The 22,099-nt window shown below is 61.6% G+C and overlaps 2 protein-coding genes across 2 annotated transcripts in view; both read left to right on the top strand.

The window, feature by feature from the left end:
- The window catches only part of PCNX3 (pecanex 3), a 26,483-nt gene extending 13,385 nt beyond the window's left edge, over window positions 1–13,098 (top strand). Inside the window, exons 21-35 of the mRNA XM_007944768.2 lie at window positions 2,649–2,793; window positions 3,162–3,339; window positions 4,394–4,502; window positions 4,646–4,775; window positions 5,188–5,246; window positions 5,357–5,572; window positions 7,113–7,366; window positions 10,404–10,634; window positions 10,783–10,886; window positions 11,192–11,339; window positions 11,443–11,673; window positions 11,751–12,025; window positions 12,307–12,446; window positions 12,530–12,828; window positions 12,904–13,098. Coding sequence (XP_007942959.1) covers window positions 2,649–2,793; window positions 3,162–3,339; window positions 4,394–4,502; window positions 4,646–4,775; window positions 5,188–5,246; window positions 5,357–5,572; window positions 7,113–7,366; window positions 10,404–10,634; window positions 10,783–10,886; window positions 11,192–11,339; window positions 11,443–11,673; window positions 11,751–12,025; window positions 12,307–12,446; window positions 12,530–12,828; window positions 12,904–13,098 — 2,714 coding nt within the window. The remainder of the gene's footprint in view (window positions 1–2,648; window positions 2,794–3,161; window positions 3,340–4,393; window positions 4,503–4,645; window positions 4,776–5,187; window positions 5,247–5,356; window positions 5,573–7,112; window positions 7,367–10,403; window positions 10,635–10,782; window positions 10,887–11,191; window positions 11,340–11,442; window positions 11,674–11,750; window positions 12,026–12,306; window positions 12,447–12,529; window positions 12,829–12,903) is intronic.
- A 3,397-nt stretch (window positions 13,099–16,495) lies between these two features.
- The window catches only part of SIPA1 (signal-induced proliferation-associated 1), a 9,330-nt gene continuing 3,726 nt past the window's right edge, over window positions 16,496–22,099 (top strand). The window contains 8 exon segments of the mRNA XM_042781532.1: window positions 16,496–16,648; window positions 16,650–17,379; window positions 18,146–18,273; window positions 18,359–18,535; window positions 20,326–20,500; window positions 21,209–21,312; window positions 21,531–21,688; window positions 21,782–22,099. The exon segment at window positions 21,782–22,099 is cut by the window's right edge and continues 310 nt beyond it. Of these exon segments, the coding sequence (XP_042637466.1) occupies window positions 16,496–16,648; window positions 16,650–17,379; window positions 18,146–18,273; window positions 18,359–18,535; window positions 20,326–20,500; window positions 21,209–21,312; window positions 21,531–21,688; window positions 21,782–22,099 (1,943 nt within the window).

The raw sequence follows: 22,099 nt of genomic DNA, 5'->3' as shown, positions 1-22,099 counted from the left end.
TTCAGTTCTTTCAGCTTGAGAAATGCCAAGCATGTTCTTCCCTTTTGGCTCTCCAGTCCATGTCTTTGCACATTGTATTATAATAATTGACTTTGTCTTCTCAAGCTGCTCTTTGAAATCTCTCTCTCTTTTTTTTTTTTTTTAATTTTAATTGTGATTTGGGTGAAAATTTACAGAGCAAATTCACTTTCCGTACAGCGGTTCACACACACGTTGTCTCATGACATCGACCACAATTCACCACAATGCATCAGCTCCCATCCCACTTCCTCCCGACAGTCACCTCTTCCCTGTGACTTTGAAATCTTCTGTTCAGCTCTTTCATCTTGTCATTTCTTCCATTTGCGTTAGCTATTCTCCATTCAAGGGCAATTTTTAGAGTCTTTTCTGACATCCATTTTGGCTTTTTCTTCCTTTCTTGTCTTTTCAATGGCCTTTTGCTTTCTTTATGGATGATGTTCTTGATGTCATCCCGTATTTCCTCTGGTTTTCAGTCATTGGTGTTCAATGCATCAAATCTATTCTTTAAATGGTCTCTAAATTCAGGAGGGATATTATCAAGGTCATATTTTGGTTGTTGTGTACTTGTTTTAATTGTCTTTAACTGCAACTTAAACTTGCATATGAGCAGTTGATAGTCTCTTCGACAATCAGCTCCTGGCCTTGTTTTGGTTGAAGATACTGAGCTTCTCCATCGCCTCTTGCCACAGATGTAGTCACTCTGATTCCTGTGTATGCCATCTGGTGAAGTCCGTGTATAGCCTTCATTTGTGTTGTTGAAAAAAGGTGTTTGGAATGAATAAGTAATTGGTCTTGCAAAATTCTATCATGCTATCTCTAGCATTATTTCTGTCTCCAAGGCCAAATTTTCCAATTAGTGGTGATTCTTCTTTGTTTCCAGCTTTTGCATTCCAATCACCAGTGATAATCAGAACATCTTGATTGCATGTCAATTTCAGACTGCAGAAGTTGGTAAAAATCTTCAATTTCCTCATCTTTGGCTTTGGTGGTCGCTATGTAAATTTGAATAATAGTCATATTAACTGGTCTTCCTTGTAGGTGTATGAATATTATTCTCTCACTGACAGAATTGTATTTCAGGACAGATCTTGAAACATTCTTTGTGACAATGAATGCCACGCCATTCCTCTCCAATTTGTCATTCCTGGCAGAGTAGGTCATATGGTTGTCTGATTCCAAATGGCCAAAACCGGTCCATTTCAGCTCACTAATGCCTAGGATATCAATCTTTATGCATTCCATTTCATTTTTGACAACTTCCGATTTTCTTAGATTCATACTTCATACATTCCATGTTCTGATTACTAATGGATGTTTGCAGCTGTTTCTTCTCATATTGAGTTGTGCCACTTCAGCAAATGGAGGTCCTGAAAGCTCTACTTTATCCATATCATCAAGGTAGGCACTACTCTGATGAGGCAGCTCTTTCCCAGCCATATTTTGAGTGCCTTCCGACCTGAGTGGCTCATCTTCTGGCGCTATATCGGATAGTGTTTTGGGGCTATTCATAAAATTTTCTAGTAGTATATCAAACAGTATTTCACTACTATTCATAAGGTTTACACTGGCCAATTCTTTGAGAAGTAGATGGCCTCTTCCTTCTTCCGAGTCTGACTCAGTCTGGAAACTCCACCCGAACCAGTTACCACGGGCACTCCTGCTGGCACAGCCTCCAGCCTCACAGCAACGAGCAAGCCACCACAGTACAACAGACCGACAGACAAGTTCGTCTCCCTTAGCTGTTCCAACCGCTCTGCTCAATTCTTGGACTTCCCCCTACCTGTTCCAGCCACTGCTTCCTGCCACCTGGGGCTCTTCCACCTGCCTTACCTGTTCCGACCGCCGGCCCCATCTACCGCTGCTCCCTGCTGCAGGCTGTAGAACGATGTTTTTGTGTAGTTATGTTATGCCAGTTGAGCTTGATGTCCCCTGCGACCATGGTCCCAAGCCCACAGATCCAGCTACCGGCTCCCTCAGGATGGTTGGCTGTGGTCAGAGGACCTTCTTTTGGTCCAGAACGGCTCCCTGCTGGCACTTCTTCCTTTGGACTGTGCAGGAGATAAACACTGAGCCACCATTAATGTCTAGATTTGTCTCATGAAGGCTCCTGTTCCATGTTTGTTTGTTTTTTCAAGCAGTCAGCAGGTTGTCCTTCCTGGGCCAGCCTTCCCGTGGGGCAGCAGCCAGCTGCAGGGCAGTGGCCTCTTCAGGAGGACCCTGCAGCTCTCTCCTATGTCTCGGGGCCTTTCTGGGCCCGTGTTGTGTGACCCAGGCCTGGCTCCTGGGGCATTTCAGGTTTCTCTGTCAGTCTTTTTCACAGAGCACAAAATGGGGCAAAAATGCCCCACCTGGAGCTCCTGCCAGATAAGTTGCCAAGGCCTCACTGGCACATGGAGCCCAGCCCCCGCCCGTGGCATGTCACTAAAGAGCAACCGTGACACCCCACACACACATCCCACTGCCTCCAGAGTCCCAGGACCCAGAACAGCACAGCCTATGGCTCGGCTGCCCTCCCCGGTCCCACCTGAGAGCGTTTCCATCCCGGCCCTGCAGCAGCTGGGGTCAGGGTCCCCAGGCAGGCAGTGTGCAAGGCTGGGCACCGGCCACAGTCCAGCCTCCCCTTGCAGGTGCTGCCCAGGTGATGTGGTTTGAGAAGCTGTATGCTGGCTTGCAGTGTGTGGAGAAGTACCTCATCTATCCGGCCGTGGTGCTCAACGCCCTCACAGTGGATGCCCACACTGTCGTCAGCCACCCGGACAAGTTCTGCCTCTAGTAAGGACCACACCTCCTGGCCCCCCGCCCACCTTTACTAGCCCTCAGGTGTCACTGAGACGGATGGGAAAATTGAGTCCCAGAGAGGCACAAGACCCGCCTAAGGTTGCACAGCAAGCCAAAGTAGGACCTCAGGTCCTGACTTCTTTTTATTGGGGCACTTACCCCTTGGAGAGAAGGCAAACATGCCTGCCCTCATGCTCTGGGGAGGGACAGAGGTGGGGAGTCCCTGGCCTGAGGGCGGGGGCAGCCCAGCAGAGCCCAGGCCAGGGTTGCTGGAGGGCCAGGGCAGTCGTGGGGTGAGACGCCAACCCTCTGCCCTCCTTACCGTGTGTGCCTGGGCTCCTAACGCTGACCTGCGCCTCCAGCTGCCGGGCACTGCTGATGACCGTGGCTGGGCTGAAGCTGCTGCGCTCGGCCTTCTGCTGCCCACCCCAGCAGTACCTGACCTTGGCCTTCACTGTCCTGCTCTTCCACTTCGACTACCCACGCCTCTCCCAGGGCTTCCTGCTCGACTACTTCCTCATGTCCCTGCTCTGCAGCAAGGTGAGCAGTGGCCTTGGCCCAGACCTCGGGCTGCAGGCCTGGACCAGAGTTCTCCTCCCCTGTACGGCCTGGCAGCGGCCGTCCACGTCAGTCCCGCGTGGGCCCATGCAGCAGCTCCTGGAGGAGCGGCGGCCTCTGCTTTCAGAGGCCTCTAGGCTTAACAAGGCTCCATGACCTGCCTCTGGGCCTTGGAGATGTGCGCCCAGGCCTGTCTGACCCGACAGACCTCCCTCCGGCTGACTGACCCGACAGCCCTCCCTCCGGCTGACTGTCTGACCCAACAGCCCTCCCTCCATCTGACTGTCTGACCCGACAGCCCTCCCTCCGGCTGACTGTCTGACCCGACAGCCCTTTCTCCGACTGACTGACCTTCCTCGGTAGTGGAACAGTCGGGAGGGACCTTTCCTCAGCCCAGAGCCCTGCCCTCTGCCGTCAAGGCCCTGGATGCCAGTTAAAGTGGTGTCAGGAGGCCCTGGGAGTCTCCCCCAGCTGCAGGCTGTGCAATTCCCTGGTGAGGGGCTGGGGGCCACTTTGGCGAAGGGCCCTTGCCCACACTCCTGGAGGCACGCAGTGGTGGCAGGGACCCTGGAGCAGGCCTGGGCCTTTTGCTTGCTCCAGCGGCCTTTCTCCTCTGGCTTGCCGACTGGCCCAGGAGGGTGGAGGCCGACTGCTCCCTGTGGGACGAGGCCTGTGACTGTCTCTTGCTCCTCAGCACCTGGGTCAGCGGTGTGACCTGAGAAAACTATTTACCTCCTCAGCATTCCCACCTGCATAAGGGAGACGACAGGGCCTTCAGGGTGGGGAGGACGATTCAGTGGCCAGTGCCAAGCAGGTCCCTCAGTGTGGCTCATTCATGGTATTTGGTGCCTAGAGCCAGGTCCAGAGAAAGAGGGCTGGCTGTGCTTTTGAACTTGGCCCTCGTGGGCAGGCAGTAGGTAGCCCAGGAACAGGGCTCTGTGTGGTCTCCGGGGCTCTGAATGGGCCTGGCTTGGGGGCTCAGCAGAGGCCAGCTCCATGAGCAGCCTGGTGTTTTTGTTGCCCCCCCCCCCCCCAGCTATGGGACCTGCTGTACAAGTTACGCTTCGTCCTGACCTACATCGCGCCGTGGCAGATCACCTGGGGCTCCGCCTTCCACGCCTTTGCCCAGCCCTTCGCTGTGCCACGTACCCAGCCTCGCCCTGCTGTTGGGGCTGGGTGCAGGGAGGGCTGTGCTGCAGGGAGGGTGGGGTGGACGAGGGGGGAGCAGGCAGGGGTCGAAGGGCGGGGAGGGTCCTGTGCACCTGCTGCCTCCTTGACTCGTGCCCAGACTCGGCCATGCTGTTCATCCAGGCCTTGCTCTCAGCACTCTTCTCCACGCCGCTCAACCCCCTGCTGGGCAGTGCTGTCTTCATCATGTCCTACGCGCGGCCTCTCAAGTTCTGGGAGCGCGACTACAAGTGAGTCTCGGGCTCAGAGTGGGTGCAGCACCCCGAGGGACCCTGCGTGGAGCGGGGCTGCTGGCGGGAAGGTGCCGCGGAAGAAAGGTGTGCTGGGCTGGACGAGGCCCTGGAAGGGGCCAGTGGTAGGCGTGAGGCTTTGACGGGATGCTTGAGCTGCAGGGAGTCCAGAGGGCTTGGCCCAGAGGAGGTTGGGCCTGGTGTGTGATTCCAGCGAGTGCTCTCTGTCACAGACACTCAGCCTTATCTGGGTGATGGGCTGACCTGGCAGCTGCCTCCAGCATGGGGTGTGGACCCGAGAGGATTTGGGCAGAGCAGGGGCAGAGAGGAAGTGGTGTCAGGGTGGCGGGATTGTCGCCTGGCTTCTGGCAGCCTCCCTGTCGGCCGACCACATTCTTCTCTCTCGGAATAGCACTAAACGTGTGGATCATTCTAACACCCGCCTGGTCACACAGTTGGACAGGAATCCTGGTGAGTGCTCAGCCACCCAGGGAGCTCTGGGGCAGGGCCTCCCCAGGGAGAGAGCCTCGCTCACTTGTCACTCTGTCCATCTGTCTGTGTGTGTGTGTCCTGGGCCCCAGGCGCAGACGACAATAACCTCAATTCCATCTTCTACGAGCACCTGACCCGCTCGCTGCAGCACACGCTGTGTGGAGACCTGGTGCTGGGCCGCTGGGGCAACTATGGGCCTGGTGACTGCTTCGTCCTGGCCTCCGACTACCTCAACGCCCTGGTGCACCTCATCGAGGTCGGCAATGGTCTGGTCACCTTCCAGCTGCGTGGCCTGGAGTTCCGGGGTGAGCCGAGGGCAAAGCCTGCGCAGTGGGGCCGGGCCCCTGTGTGGGTGCTGTGTGTCACAGTGCGAGTGCTGGAGTCCCATCCAGTTGGCCCCGGCCCACTGGTGGCCTGGCTCTGTGGGCTCCCAGTGTGAACAACAAGGTGGGGGGGCTCTTGGCTGAGCCCTGTCACTGCGCTGACTTCAGTCCATCATGACGACCAAGGTTGCCATGGTAAACTCTTGGCCTGTAATTCTAGGGTCTCATGTCAGCCCCCCTGGCCTGCTCTCTGCTCAGGCACAGCCCCCAGGTGTCTGCTCCTGGAGGGGCCCCCACAGTGCAAAGGACTCTGAGCACAGCTCACAACCTTGACCGAATCACTTCCTGTTTATGGCTTCAATCTTGGCCTCTACGAGAGAGGGACTAGACCTCCTCCCACCGTGTGGCTGCTTGTTGATCTGTGGGTTACCCACTCGTTGGGTTATGCTCTCTGCCCACCTGCTGTGGTTCAGCACCGGGAGCCTACAGCCCAGTGGTGTGGACTACGGTAGTGAGGGTTCCACAGAGAAATGTCAGGGTGCCGCTGTGACAGGCGCAGAGGAGAGGCACCCAGCACTCAGAGTCCCCAAGAGGGTGCTGATCTCGTCAGAGGCACCAGGAAGGCTGCGTTGAGGGGTTGGTGCTTAAACTAAAAGCTGAAGGACCAGCAAGGGGGTGAGGCGGATATTCCTGCCGAGGGAACAGCATACAGGGGCTCTGGCCGGAGGGATGCCGGAGTAGAGACTGGGAGGGGGCTGTGGTGAGAGGTGAGGCTGGAGGGCTGGGCTGGGCCTCCCAGGGCGGGGCCGTGGGAAGGTGGTGGGCCCAGAGCGACTCTTAAAGAGAGGGGAGCTTTAGGGACAGGAATCAGTTTCCAGCTCTGAGGAGCAAGGGTGTCACAGGGGCCAGATGGTGGGTACCCTCGTGATGAGAGCCGCAGCCCAGCTGAGGCAGGGGCCAGGCTTTCTTTGTCCAGGAAGGACCAGCCAGGTGTCCCCGGGGGTCTAGCCTAGGGCCTGAGGCTGAAGAGACGGAGGTGGAAGTGAGATTGAGCTGTGGAAACAAGGCCAGGCTAGCTGCTAGCATCACTGAGTGTGTGGCACAGGCCAGGCAGTAGGTCAGGTGTATGACATCACACCATCTCACCTCATTCTCACTACGATCTTGGACGGGATACGTAGCCACACTGCCATTTTGTAGATGAGGAAGCTAAGGTTCAGAGAGATCAGATAGTTTCCCCAAGATCACCCAGTGCAAGACCTAGAGCCAGAGCTGAGGTTAGAGCCCGACTGGCACGTGTGTGTGTGTGCCCCGTGCTCTGCTGCCCAGAGGCCCTGGAGGAGGGAGGCCCTCAGCGTTGTCCGGGGGAAGGATCCAGAAGGCTAAGCCACTTGGCTCGGCTCACACGGCCTCTTAGGGGGCAGGCTGGATGACGGGAGGCCTCAGTGCCACGCTGGGACCCTAGCCGGGGAGGAGCAGGCAGGGGTCTCCTGTGGCCCCTGACTGGGCACCCCTCCCCCAGGCACATACTGCCAGCAGCGTGAGGTGGAAGCCATCACGGAGGGTGTGGAGGAGGACGGGGGCTGCTGCTGCTGTGAACCAGGCCACCTGCCGCGGGTCCTGTCCTTCAACGCTGCCTTCGGGCAGCGCTGGCTGGCCTGGGAGGTGACGGCCAGCAAGTACGTGCTGGAGGGCTACAGCATCAGCGACAACAATGCGGCCTCCATGCTGCAGGTCTTCGACCTCCGCAAGATCCTCATGACCTACTACGTCAAGGTAGGGCGGCGGCCCGGCCCCCACGGGCCACTCGGTCCAAGCACCTCGCAAGGGGTGGCCTCCCGGCAGGCCACAGGGGCACTGGCGGCCGTGTGTCTGACGACGAGGTGCCTGGGGCCGGGGGCTCTCGTTCCCCCTCCAGGAGGCTTGTCTAAAGCAGAGAGCGCTGGGGCAGGTGGCATCACGTGTGTGGTCCCTCAGCCAGGCTGCTGGTCCAGAGGGTGGCTGTTGAGGTCCGTCACCCAGCAGCAGCCAGACAGGTGACAAAGACAGTGAGGGTATTGACAGCGATCATTGGAGCCTGGGCTGAGCCCCGTCCTGACTTCCCGGAGGCCCCGCCTGTCACGGATGTGGGGAGGCTGGCCCTGCACTAGGCCCACCAACCACCTCAGCCCCTGGGCTTCTTCCCTCAGTCAGGGCTCTAAGCCAGCCTCAGGGTCTCAGACCTCTTGGGGGGGCAGAAGGAGCCTGCACTGGGTGCTTTTTTTCCCAGTTGGGCAGCTTGGGTTGACAGCTTTCCTGAGAAATGGGGTGGGTGTGTCCAGTGGGACGGCAGGACCAACAAGGCTTCGTGGCTCTCAGCGAAGGCACTGTGGGAACTGGGGGAGGCCGTGGAGTCCAGACCCGCGTGTGCCTTCTCACTGTCACCCTGGGGCTCTCTCTGGGACTGTTCTGCACACTCCTGGCTGTCACTGTAATTTGTGCCTTAATTGTCTTCATGTCATTTCTGGGGAGGGGCGCTTAGTGAGCTTCACCCACTCCCACTCCACCAAGGAGGCTGTGGTCAGAGAGGGACACTCCCAGCCTCCGTCACCAAGGGGGTCATCACCTGCCACGAGCACCAGTCCAGGCCAGCGTCCCCTCCTCATCTGCAGACCCCAGGCACTCGGCCAGGCTGAGGGGAGGCAGAGACAAGTTCCAGCCATGACCAGGCTGCTGACTCCTGGGGAGGCAGACTAGGACACGGCTAAGGCTGCCTCAGAGCAGGGCAAACTCAGAGCCAGGTGGGGACTGGGCACCAGGGGGAGGCTCCCTTGAAGACGTGGAGCGTGGGGTGAGATTTGGAAGGATGGGGGCCGTGAGGCAGAGGCTGGGGAGACAAGTGCCGGAGCCCTGTGGGTCTGGGGCAGTATGTACAGGGGCCCCTTCCAGGTGGGCAGCCTCATGCCCTCAACAGGCCTCCTTGGCTTTCTTACCTTCTCCCTAGGAGTCAGTAAGCACAGCTGGGTTCAACTCGGTCCTACCTGTGTGGCCACAGACACATGGGCCTTCACATCTGCCGCTGGCAGGGCTTGGCATTCACGGGGTCCTCTCCACTCTGCCCGGCCCAGGTGTTCTCTCGGTTCCCTTGCAAGAGGCACAGCCACACCTTTGGTCCCTTTTACAGCTGCAGAAACCGAGCCTCGGAGCCCTGGTCCTGCATTTAGGCAGGGGTGGAGCAGGGCGGGGGGCCGCCTGCCAAGCCTTGGCTGGCACTGGCATTCCTGCTCCACCCCTGCTTCTGACCTCTCTACCTGGAGCTTCCCCTTTCTCCCATGGGCACTGCTGACCCCAGACAGCTCCCCTGCCTCTTAGAGGAGAAGATGTAGACGGCCAGGGGAGAGTAGACTAGAGGCTTTGCTGCCCACCTTCAGGGAGCCTTGGGCAGCCCACATGCTTCTGGGAGCCTCAGTTACTCATGGGCGCCCCCTCTCCCCATGTCCCCCCACCTCTCATCTCCTTCCACCTGCTCTCACCTGCCCCCTCTTCTCACCTCCTGGTCCTCATGAGCTGGGGAAATGCTGTCAGAGGGTGGGAGTGAGAAGTAACGGAACCGTCCACTTCTGAGCAGAGCCCGGCTCTGTAAACGCTCCGGCACGGGAGCTGCCGTCAGCATTTTGCCCCTGGGGTCGTCTTGCCACCCTGTCCCAGGATACCCTGTCTCAGAACACATGATGATGGCAAGGGCTTGTTCAGCAAGCCCCTAAGTGTGCTGGCCAGCTCCCCTGCCCTCAGCTTTTCAGGGTCATCTCAGAGGCTGTGGGGGGGCATCTGGAGCTGTCCCCCAGCCGTCCTGCTCCATTTATCTCCACTGGGCCCCCAGTCTTCCCACATCTTGGTAAGGGGTGGCCCAGCACTCCCCTCTGCAAGCTGGGCCTCGACCTGCCCGTGACTGAGGTGGCACGGGCCAGCTGCCAGCTGCCAGCTGCCAGGCACGCCCCCACGTATGGGAACTGGGAGGGCCCACCCTGCAGCTATCCCCCCGTAGGCTCCACAGGAACCGTTTGAGTCCCGTCCTGTCCCCCACTCCCTGCTGTTCCAGCTTGCACTCTGGCCATGGACATTTTGCCCAGGCTCTTGGCCCCTCCATATGCCTGCTGGGCACCCTGGTGCCTGGGTGCTGCCCTTGTGTTTAAAGCTCTGCCCCCTCCCCAGCCCTGGGCTTCCCCACCCTCACCCAGGTGGAGAGCCAGCCCCGCCGCTCCAGCCTGGGGCACTCGTAATCCTGGTCACCTTGCTGGCCGCCAGCATCACAGCGCGCCCACCCTTGCTGTGCCAGTTCCCCATCTTCTAAATCTAGATCCTGCTTAGAAACCTGAAGAGAGGCTCTGTGTTACCCCTCAGCTGCCTGAAGGGATCCCCTGAGTCGGGGCACTGAAGGGCTGCTGGCCTGCAGGCAGCCCTGCTCCCAGAGTCACGGTGCTAACGGCCCCAGGGTTTGGGTCCCACTGCCCCACTGGGCAGGTCTGTTATCTGTGTGAGCCTTTGCCCGGTACTGATGGAGACTTTTGTGCAGGTGTGAGAAGCCCTCGGGGGCTTCCCGAGGCCTGTGTCACATGGCTGTAGCAGCTGGGCCTCCTTCCTGGCCCGGGGTGAAGAACTCGTGCCCCTTCGGCCTTGAGGAGCTGCAGTGGGACTGCCGGGACGGGCAGCCTGGGAAGCCCCCTCAGAACTGCTTAGTTCTCCCTCTCCTACAGTGGGCGGGGTCAGTCAGAAGCAGGGTCTGCGCCAGGGCTCGGTGCCGCCCCCACCCTGATGCCTGCCCCCTCCACCCCAGAGCATCATCTACTACGTGAGCCGCTCGCCAAAGCTGGAGGCCTGGCTGGGCCATGAGGGCATTGCGGCGGCCCTGCGGCCCGTGCGGGCGCCTGGCTACGCTGACTCGGACCCCACCTTCTCGCTGAGCGTGGACGAGGACTATGACCTCCGGCTCTCGGGCCTCTCGCTACCCTCCTTCTGCGCCGTGCACCTCGAGTGGATCCAGCACTGCGCCTCCCGGCGCGGCCAGGTCCGATTCCGCTTTGGGGACCTGGGTGCGTCTGCTCCACTCCTCACCCGTCCCGAGGCGGGCTCCCCTGGTCTGGGCCCCAGCCCCACCCCTGGTGGCCTGCCCCGGGTCTGAGCCAGCCTCTGAGGACGGGGTCCTTGTGCCGCAGCCCGTGGACCAGGACTGGAACTCACCGCTGGTCACGCTGTGTTTTGGCTTATGTGTGCTGGGCCGCCGGGCCCTGGGGACAGCCTCCCACAGCATGTCTGCCAGGTGAGTGCCTGCGCGGCCAGCCAGGCCCGGTGCTCTCCCCTACCCTGAGGGCCGCAGTGGCCCCCAGGAAACCCAGCACAGCCCCTCGCAGTCTCAACCTGCCCCTCCCCGCTAATGAAAGTGGCCAGAGGTGGGCCCCTTAGGAGCAGGAGGCTGAGGCCTGTGTGAGGAGGGGTCCCTGTCCAGGGCACTCAGCAGGGGAACTGTTCCTCATGGGCGCCCACCTCTCCCCATGTCCCCCCCGCCTCATCTTCCACCTCCTCTCACCTGCCCCCTCTCTTCACCTCCTGGTCCTCCCTCCCCAGCCTGGAGCCCTTCCTCTATGGCCTGCATGCCCTGTTCAAGGGCGACTTCCGCATCACCTCCCCTCGAGACGAGTGGGTCTTTGCCGACATGGACCTGCTTCACCGTGTGGTGGCACCTGGGGTTCGCATGGCACTCAAGCTACACCAGGTGGGAGAGGCGGGCCCAGGCAGGGTGGGCAGGTGGGGGGTGAGGTGAAGAACCTCTGCCAGGCCAGGGGCCGCTGACTCAGCTCTCCCGCCCTGCCCGCCAGGACCACTTCACATCCCCTGACGAGTACGAGGAGCCCGCGGCCCTGTACGATGCCATCGCGGCCAACGAGGAGCGGCTGGTCATCTCGCACGAGGGTGACCCGGCCTGGCGCAGTGCCATCCTCAGCAACACGCCCTCCCTGCTGGCGCTGCGCCACGTCATGGACGACGCCTCTGACGAGTACAAGATCATCATGCTTAACCGGCGCCACCTCAGCTTCCGGGTCATCAAGGTGGGCTGGGTCCCTGCCCCGCCCCGCCCCGCCCCTCCCCCGCCGCCACCGCCAGCTGAGCCGTGCTTGGCCCGCAGGTGAACCGGGAGTGTGTGCGTGGCCTGTGGGCGGGGCAGCAGCAGGAGCTGGTGTTCCTCCGGAACCGGAACCCCGAGCGCGGCAGCATCCAGAATGCCAAGCAGGCTCTGCGCAACATGATCAACTCGTCCTGCGACCAGCCGCTGGGCTACCCCATCTACGTGTCGCCCCTCACCACCTCGCTGGCCGGCAGCCACCCCCAGCTGCGGGCACTGTGGGGCGGCCCCGTCAGCCTCGGCGCCATCGCCCGCTGGCTCCTGCGCAGCTGGGAGAGGTGAGCCCGGACTGCTGGCCCCGAGGCCACGGAGGCTGAGCAGCCGCTCCTGTGTCCCCGAGGGAGGAAGTTCTGGAGCCGGGATTCGAACCTCTAACTGCAGTGTGTGATGAGGCCTCCCTCAAAAGGCCCTGCAACATAGCCAGCAAGGTCCTTTAGAGACAAGACTCTGAGGCTCAGAGATGGGAGGTGACTTGTCCTGGGCTGGGGGCTGGTGCCTGTGAGGCCTCTGGCCTCAGCCATGTCCCCCGCCGACCTCTCCTTGGCCTCCTCTCGTCCAGGCTTCATAAGGGCTGTGGTGCCGGTTGCAACAGCGGCGGGAACGTGGATGACTCGGACTGTGGTGGGGGGGGTGGCGGCGGCTTGACGTCCCTCAGCAATAACCCCCCCTTGGCACACCCCACACCTGAGAACACGGCAGGTGAGCAGGCAAGGCTAGCTGACCCCTCGGGGGTGAGGAGGACGGCCCGTTGAAGTCTCTGCCCTCTTATCTATCTCCCACAGGCAGTGGTGACCAACCCCTCCCACCAGGCCCTGGCTGGGGGCCACGGCCTTCCCTGACTGGTTCCGGAGATGGGCGGCCCCCCCCTCTGCTGCAGTGGCCGCCCCCTCGGCTCCCTGGACCGCCCCCCGCCTCACCTGCCCCCACCGAGGGTCCCCGGCCCTCACGGCCTCCTGTCCCTGGTCTCCTCGGTTCTGAGGGCCCCAGTGGGAAGTGGAGCCTGGGGGGTCGGAAGGGGTTAGGGGGATCCGAGGGGGAGCCAGCCTCAGGGAGCCCCAGAGGAGGCACCCCCAAATCTCAGGTAAGCGGCCTGTGGGAGGCAGGGTCCTGGGTAGCTGAGGTTTGCTCTCCTGCCAACCCATCTGCCCTACGCCAGGCACCCCTGGACCTCAGCCTCCCCCCGGACATCAGTACCGCCACCTCACCCCTCAGAGCAGCTCAGGACAGTCCCTGCTTGGACAGCAGTGCCCCTGACAGTGGCACCCCCACGGGGGCTCCGAGTGACTGGCCTGCCACCGCCGAGGAACGCGAGAGCCCCGCTGCCCAGCCCTTGCTGGAACACCAGTACTGAGCTCCTGGCGCCTGCTGGACCCTGTCCTGGAACTCAGTGACTCTGTCCCTGGCTTCTGGCCCTCTCTGCTGGACCACGGAACTCGATGGCTTTGGTTCTCACATCTGAACCCTGACCTCTGGTTGCTTCAGCCAGAGCTCTAGAACTGAATGGCCCTGACCTCTGACCTTGATCCTTGGTCTGTCGTCTGTAGGCCAGGACCTGGGCTCCTCACTCTGAGGCAGTCAGCCTCCCAGCCAGGCCCTAAGAGCCACACCCATGGGCAGGTCCCACTTGGAGCCCATGGCCAGGACCGACGAGGCCCCTGGGCCTGAACTGCCGCGGGCTCGGCCCTTGGGCCCGGACCTGGGCCTGAAATGTGGGAAGGGTGGTTTTTTTTGGTCTTTTTTTTTTTTTCTCTTCCTCGTGCTTCAGAGACACCAGAATTAATAACACTATTTTTGATTTTGTTGGCAGTTTCTCCTTTTATCTGGCAATGGTTTCGGGGAGGGAAGAGGAGGCGGCCAAGTTGGGGACGAGTTCCGAGGGGCACGGGAGCCAGGGTATCATGGAATGGAGGCCAGAGCAGGGATGAGGTTCAAGTGGGCCTACATCCCCTTCCCCCAAGGTCCACTTCCTTTCCCTAACTTTCTCTAAGGGTGGTTTAGGTCAGTTTCCTACTCCTGTGTTCAGAGATATCCACTTCCAGGCGTTGGTACATTCACAGCCTTGACTTTGGCCAAGGCCTTTGGCGAGGCTCACCTTCTCTACCCGGACCAAGATGACACCTGCCCAAAGTGTTCTTCACGTGATGGGGCAGCGTGTGGCGCGGTTACCCAGTTGGCGCTCAGCCAGTCCTGAGCACCTTCTGTGTGTCCACGGGGTGGACACTAGGTGGCCCCCTCTAGCCCTCCCAACTGGCCAGGCAGGAGGTGCACTTCCCATTTCCCAGCTGTGGAAACTGGCCGAGAGTCGGCACAGCAGCTGGAGCCCACAGCTCGCCCAGGCTGGCCCGTCTCCGGTGGGGCGCACTGAGCCGCCTGATGCAGTAAGACGTCCCGACCCCGGCCGCAGTCCCCGCCCGCTGAGCTTCCCGCCGGCCCGGCCCCGCCCCCCGAAAGCCCCGCCCCTGGAGGCCCCGCCCCCGGAGATCCGGCGCCCGGAGCGGCCGCTGGAGAGCGGGCAGCGCCGGGAGCCCAGCGCGGGAGGCGGCGGCCGGCGGGACCCGAGGAGGTACAGCCGGGGACGGGAGGCGCCGCGGCAGGGCGGGACAGGGGCGAAGGGGGCCTGGCGGTGGGCCAGGCGCTGCGTGGGTGGGGGAGGGGTCTTCGCTGCGCTTGCCGCCTGCACCCTCCAACCTCCCTGGGGGTCCAGCTCCAGCCCGGAGCCAGCCAGTCCAGTCCTCTGCCTCCCGCCGGCAGCCCCCATTGCCTCGGCGTGACGGCCCACGCGGGCCGGTGTGCGTGGACACGGGGCTCCTCCCGGCGAGGCTGTCGGCTGCCCTCCGCTGCAGCGGTGTACGGGACTCCCCCCTGTCCTGGGGCTCCCCTCCTGCGGGACTGGACGGCCTCCGCTCAGCCTTTGCACACCGCCCCAGAGTCCTGGGCCGGGACTGGGAGGAAACATCTGTCGCGCCCCCTGGCAGCAGAAAGGAGGTCATGACCTCCAGATGTGCTGGGAAGCGTCCAGTAGCTCCTCCTGGGGCCACAGCCCTTCCGGATCTGTGGGGGCAGAGCCGGCCCCCTCCTCCTCAGTGACACAGGCCTCGAGGAATGTCCTGGCCTCAATGGGCCCTGTGTGAAGCTGCAGGATGGGGGGCAGAGCTCAAGAACACCCCCAAGGCAGGGCCAGAGCCCAGCTCGAGGCCAAGATGCTAGGAAGCCTGGGGCTGACACGCACAGAACTCACTGGTGTGTACGGAACTCAGCACACAGGGAGTGGGACCAGCCAGGGCCCCTTCCTCGTGTTCCCCATCACGCACCCAGCATACCCCAGCCCAGTCCCAGCTTATGCGCACACAGAGTTTGGCTTGCGGAAGGAGCTGGCTTGCATGCGTGCACAGAAACACACGCTCACACGTACACATGCACGCTAGCTTAACACATGGCTGGCTTTTCTCGCTTCACTCGGTTCCACCTCCCAGCAGCCTTGGAGGAGGCAGGAATCGTTAACCTCATTTTAGGGATGAGAAAACAGGGTCAGGGGCAGAGCCCTTCTTGTCTTGGGAGAAAATTCCCTGAGATTTGGAGAGCTACCCCAGCTCGGTGCCAGAGGTCCCAGCTAGGGGTGCACATAGCTCTTGCCCCTGCACTCTTCTGACCCACTGGCTCAGCGCCACACCATATCCCATCAGCAAAGGCTTACGTCCCCCGTGGAGGGTCCCACAGCCTTGCCCCAGCTGCCTGCTCCATCCTGCGTTCACCTCGGGGTGACACGCTCTCACACCACCTCGACACCTGCCCCTAGCCTCGCCACATTTCCGCACTTAGCGGGTCCCTGAGGCTTTGGGTGTCTCAGGCTTACATCCTGTGAGACCTTGAGCCTCAGCCCAACCCCTCACCCATCACACCTACACACACAGGGACAGGGACGGGCAGGTGCGGCACTACGCAGGCTCTGGGGATTGGCAGACCCATGTTCCAGTCCCAGCGTTGATGTGGAATTGCTTCAGGAAGAGACCCCCTCCCTTGGACCTCAGGTTGCACGTCGGTCACATGGGATTCAGACCTTCCCGTGAGCATCAGTGAGGCCAGGTAGGCAGAGGTGTCCACGGTCCCTGTCAGCACGACCCCCTCCTCTGCCCCTAGATGTGGCCAGCGGTGGGCCTGTCATTTAGGTCAGGGTGATTTGGGTCCTATGACTGAGCTGTTGTGACCCCAGCACCTTCCTCAGGATGTGGGGCTGGGCAGGGGGCTGGGCCCAGAGTTGAGGCCACTTCCTGTGCTGAAGGAAAGTCTTGCTGTTCCTGCTGGCGCCTGTGGGAACCCCTGCAGCCTTGAGGTATTGAGGCTATGGGGGCCAGAGCATTGAGACCCAACCTCTGGGTGTTCAGCTCCTCTGGGACCCTGAAGGAAATGGGAGGGGCAGGGAGGAAGGTCTCTGGGGACAGGACGTCCTCCCTTTGTCAAGCAGGCAGGACCCAGACCCTAGCGGCCCTGTGACTTTCCTGGCCTAGCTGAGCCAGACCTCTCTCTAGCTGGGCCAGGCTTTGCTGGGGACTTTAACTCTGGGCCCAGCACAAAGTCAAGGCGTGTGGGTGGGACCTGGAGGACCATCGCAGTCCGCGGCTCCGGGACTCTCAGGGCCAACGGCCCAGCGGCCCAACCCCTGGCCCTGCCAGTCCCCAGCTGGGGGAGGAGGCGAGACACCTCAACCCCAGGCAGACAAGGAAGTGGCCAGGAAAGCGGAAGCGGCTTTGATGGTAGTGGAGGGGGCCGGAAGCCAACCCGGGTGGTGGAGGACCAGGCTGGGGGCCCAGGTTCCTGTTTTCGCCCCAGGTCCCTGTGAACAGCCCCCTTCTCCCTCAGGGCAGGAACTGCTGCCACCACCTTGACCTGCCAGCTGGGCACCAATCCCCTGTGCCCGCCAATGCGGCCCGGCCCCCGGAGAGCCAGGCCCGCGGCACGCCCATGTGGGCCGGCGGTGCTGGGAGCCCTCGGCGGGGCCAAGCCCCGATGCCCACCGATGACCTCTTTGCCCGTAAGCTGCGCCAGCCATCCCGGCCCCCGCTGACCCCCCACACCTTTGAGCCACGGCCAACCCGGGGTCCGCTCCTGCGCAGCGGCAGCGATGCGGGCGAGGCCCGGTCCCCCACACCAGCCAGCCCTCGGGCTCGGGCCCATAGCCACGAGGAGGCTAGCCGTCCTGCCGCGACCCCCACCCGGCTCTTCACGGACCCACTGGCGCTGCTGGGGCTGCCGGCCGAGGAACCAGAGCCCTCCTTCCCGCCCGTGCCAGAGCCCCGCTGGTTTGCCCACTACGATGTGCAGAGCCTGCTCTTTGACTGGGCACCAAGGCCCCGGAGCCTGGGGGGCCACACGGAGGCCGTCCCTGGTACCCTGGCCTCCACCGAGGACCGGGCCTCCAGCTCCGACCTGCTGCTTGGGGCGCCTGGCTTTGTGAGCGAGCTTGGAGGTGAGGGCGAGCTAGGCCTGGGAGGACCTGTGTCCCCACCTGTACCGCCCGCACTGCCCAATGCTGCGGTATCAGTCCTGGAGGAGCCACAGAACCGAGCCTCGGCGTACAGCCTGGAGCACGCAGACCTGGGCGCAGGCTACTACCGCAAGTACTTCTATGGCAAAGGTGAGGGGACGGCAGGTGAGGGGAAGCCAGGCCCTGGGAGAGCACAGATTGCCAGCGAGGTGCCGGAGGGGTTCTGGGCAGAGGTCCTTGTCACTTGTAGGCTTCTCTGTTATTGTCATGTGCTGTCGAGTCGGCCCTGACTCATAGCGAACTCTCCTTGGGTTTCCAAGGTGGTATCACTACAGGAGTGGGATTGCCCAACCTTCCTTCCAAGGAGCCTTCTGGTTAGCAGTCAAGTGCCTTAGGCACTACACTACCAGAGCTCCTAGATTTCTCTATAAGCCTGGTCATAGCAAGGGTCAGAGCTGAGCCAGGCTCTGTCTCCCAGTGGAGCCGGCTTTATTGCCTCAGGAAGGCCAACCCCTGGCTAGGGTTGCCCCTCTGCCTTCCTCTGATTTCATCCTCATACCCCTCTGAGGTGGAGGAAACTGCTCCCGCCATCGCCCAGAAAGGAGGGCTCCAGGAATTGGGAGTAGAAAAAAAAAAAAAATATACGGGTCTGATGGGCAAGGTCACGGCAGGATCTAGCCTGGGAGCAGACCCCTTGGGTCTGGGGCTGTGATGAGGCAAGGTGTGCTGTGGGTGGGACTACAGAGCGGGTCGGGCATAGGGCAAAGTGTGTAGGCACAGCCCCCAGCCGGTACTTGGTCTGGTAGTGGAGGAGGGACTTAGTCCTGGTCTGGGGCGGGCCTTGGATGGGCTGGGTCTGTTGGGGGCGGGGCTTGTAGATGGGGCGGGGCCAAATACCCACAGCCGGCTCTCCCAGAACACCAGAACTTCTTCGGCCTGGACGATGTGCTGGGTCCAGTGGCGGTGAGCCTGCGGCGGGAGGAGAAGGAGGGCAGCGGAGGGGGCACCCTGCACAGCTACCGCGTCATCGTGCGGACCACGCAGGTGGGCTGCGATCTCGGGATCCGGCCGCGGGTCGCCTCCCCCACACCCTGTGCAGATCTTGAGGGCGCCTACCACCCCTCCTCAGCTCCGGACGCTCCGCGGCACCATCTCGGAGGATGCACTGCCACCGGGACCTCCGCGGGGACTGTCCCCAAAGAAACTTCTGGAACACGTGGCACCCCGGCTGAGTCCGACCTGCCTGCGCCTGGGCTCAGCCTCCCCCAAGGTGCCTCGCACGCTGCTCACGCTGGATGAGCAAGTGGTGAGTGGTCACAGCTCTCCCCTCCACCTAGACCTGGTCAGAGCCATCCCACCCAGCTCCCGAGCTCTAGTCCTGACCTTGATCCTGGGCCCAGCAGTGACCCCGGAGAGCCAGCCTTTCAGACAGACCATAGGAGGGCAAAGTAAGGTGCATGGGCCAACAACATCCACATCACCTGGGAGCTTGATAGAGATGCACGTTCCTGGGCCCCACACCCATAGCATGAATCGGTCAGTCTGTGTGTAAGGAAGCCCCAGGGTGAGTCATGAGCAGCTCACAGTCTGAGAGGCACTGTTCTGACTGCCTTGGTCTCCTCCGGGTATGGGCTGCTCACCCCTTCCTGGGGCTGGAAGCCCATCCCTGATCTGTGCTGCACGTTGCCCACTGGCCTCGGTGCTATGCAGTCCACCAGTCATTCAGCACACTCGCAGCTTGTTGGTGCCAGGCCCCAAATGCTGGGGGCATGTGCAGACCAGGGACTGTCTTTGAGTAGCTCACAGCTGGTGGGGGACACGGACGCACGAACAGATGACTGAGATCCAGGAGCAGGGTAGCAGAAGGGTGCTGTGAGGTCTCAGCCGGCACGCAGGCAGGGCTGACGGTCCTTCCTTGGCCAGGGGTGTAGTATCGTGGCAGAAATGCGACAAGCAGGCGTTCTCTGGGCAGAAAAGCTGAAAGCACGTCACATGAAGTCTGTAATTTGGTGTGGCTGGAGTAGGGCTTGGGGGGAGGGGTAGAGAAAGGTTTGCATTTGGTCCTAAGTCAGGCACTAGGGAGCCAAAGAAGGATTCAAACAGATCTGAGAGTAAGTGGCTTTCTGGCTGCGGCATGGCAGTGGTGGGCTAGACTGGAGGGACCGTAGCAGATGGTGAGGGGCAGTCCAGGGGTAGAGTGGGAAGCCCTTGTGACTGACAGACAGGTAGAGACTGATGGACAGGGGCTTCTTGGCCCCAGGAGTTGTATTTTTTACAGAGGTGGCTGGTGGAGGGGTGGGCTGGGACAACAAGGAGGCGCCAAGGGGACCTTGAGCAGCTGGAGAAATGGGCCTGGAGCTCAGAGGAGGGTCTGGGCTGGAGGCAGAGATGTGGGTGTCATCCTGTGAAGGGGTTCCCTGCAGCCACTGAGGGTGAGGAGAAGAGGTCAAGAAGGTGCAAGTGGAGGGGGTCCCTGCAACCCCCAGGCACAGGAGGGAGTGGTCCCCAGTGCCAGCTGTGGCCAAGAGGATGCCAGGATGGGGCCGCGTCCATGGCTTGTAGCAGGAGTGTGGCTGAGGAGCTGGGCTTGGAAGTGGGGCTACAGCAGGTTGGGAAGAAGGAAGGTGAACCCGGCCTGCGAGTGTAGACAAGTAGGTGAAAAAAGGAGGTGGGGGCTGAAGGGGGATCCAGGCTTGTCCTAAGGGAGTCAGAGCACCTGGGGCCGCAGTGGGTGAACCAGAACGAGAGCAGGGCTGGAGCATGGCCCGTGGCCTCAGAGGCTGGGTTGGATGCTGGTGATGGCAGGAGGGGGGAGACAGTCTGGCCTTGAGCTAAGGAAGATGACAGTGTGAAGTTCTTGGGAGCAAGCGCACCATGTGCGGGGTCTTCCCCGTGAATCACCAGAACCAGCCCTCTCCCAGCCCCTTCCCACTCTCTCCCATCCCCTCCCTCAGATGCTGAAACAGGACAGGTTGTACACCCACGGAGGTGGCTCGGGGAGGGCTGTGCTCAGGGCCCCCAGGCCAGTGTCCTGTCCATTCTCCATTGTGTGTGTTGAGGGGGCTGAGGCCTGTGACTTTGGCCTTCCCCCTCCAGCTGAGCTTCCAGCGCAAGGTGGGCGTCCTGTACTGCCAGGCGGGCCAGGGCTCCGAGGAGGAGATGTACAACAACCAGGAAGCGGGGCCAGCCTTCACACAGTTCCTCACCCTGCTGGGCGACGTGGTGCGGCTCAAAGGCTTTGAGAATTACCGGGCCCAGCTGGACACCAAAAGTGAGGCCCAGAGGGCTGGGGTGGGGGTGGGGGGTGCAGACCTGGGCTGAGGGGTGGGCTTCCTTGGGGAGAGCCTTTTCACTCTGTTGTCTCCTGATGTCTGTGGGCTGGGGCAGGGGGCTTCTTTGTGTAGGCTGAGGACAGGTTGAGAGCTGTAGAAGCTGTGGGTGAGTGGGGTACCCCAAGGCCCTGGTACCCCACTGCTGGAGCAGGGAGGATTTGGGGGTCCCACCCCTCCACCAAACACACATGTGCCACCAGCCTGACCTCCCCAGGAGCACCCCTGCTTAGACCACCCCTGAGGTCCTGGGAGGGGTTTTTGTGGAGCACCTCCTGCCTACCCGCCCATCCTGTGTTCTACACGTGCTTAGGCCCAAGTCAACCATCTGGCCTCTTGTAGGATACCTCCCTGGCAGAGCCCTGTAGGCAATCACAGCTCATTTCTGTCTTTGTCTATCCCAGCACCCCCATCCCCTTGTCCTGCTGTGGGGCTGGAGGCTGGGGCGAGTGCAGGGGAACAGCTGAGACTGAGGCCCTTGGGCCTCATAGCCTGGGCATTGACTGGTGGCACCATGGAGGTGTCCACCTATTGTGGGGCAGTCTTTGTCCTGAGGCTGGGGGTCACAGATTGCTGAATGTGGACCAGGATGGCGGTTCAAACCACTCCAGTTCCCCTTGTTCTCCCCCCTGCCCCTTTCCTGGCTGCAGCGGATTCCACGGGTACACACTCCCTCTATACCACGTACCAGGACCACGAGATCATGTTCCACGTGTCCACCATGCTGCCTTACACCCCCAATAACCAGCAGCAGGTGCGAGAGGGGCTGAGGGTGGCCATGGAAGGGTGCTGGCCTGAGCTCTGTTGACCCCCAACAACCCACGCCGTTGATGGCCCCCTCCCCAAAGACAAACCTCCAGGCCTTCACCAGGAGCAGGTGGGGAGCCAGGCCACCCAGGCTCTGCCCTGCCTGAAGGAGGAGGTGTTTGGGGTCAAGCAGCCTCCCCTCATCCTCCACCGTCTAACCCCCAGCTCCTGCGGAAGCGCCACATTGGCAACGACATTGTGACCATAGTGTTTCAGGAGCCAGGCAGCAAGCCCTTCTGCCCCACCACCATTCGCTCGCACTTCCAGCACGTGTTCCTGGTGGTACGGGCGCATATGCCCTGCACCCCACACACTTCCTACAGGTGCGCATCTCGGTAGCCCCAGGTCTCCCATGGGCCAGAGAGGGTCCTGAACCCTTCGGCCCCTGCCCCTGACTGCTGCCTCCCTCCCCGCAGGGTGGCTGTGAGCCGCACACAGGACACCCCCGCCTTCGGACCAGCTCTGCCCCCTGGCGGAGGACCTTTCCCCGCCAATGCCGACTTCCGGGCCTTCCTGCTAGCCAAGGCACTCAATGGCGAGCAGGCGGCGGGCCACGCACGCCAGTTCCATGCCATGGCCACGCGCACGCGCCAGCAGTACCTGCAGGACCTGGCCACCAACGAGGTGACCACGACATCGCTGGACTCCGCCTCACGCTTCGGTCTGCCTTCGCTGGGCGGGAGGCGGCGGGCGCCCCCTCGGGGTCCGGGCGCCGAGCTGCAAGCGGCGGGCGC

The sequence above is a fragment of the Orycteropus afer genome, unplaced genomic scaffold (genome assembly GCF_000298275.1).
Source record: "Orycteropus afer afer isolate SDZICR_OR568_19922 unplaced genomic scaffold, OryAfe1.0 scaffold00130, whole genome shotgun sequence".
Taxonomy (NCBI): Eukaryota; Metazoa; Chordata; class Mammalia; order Tubulidentata; family Orycteropodidae; genus Orycteropus; species Orycteropus afer.
Note: the sequence above shows the minus strand (reverse complement) of the source record. Positions and strands in the feature narration are given on the sequence as shown.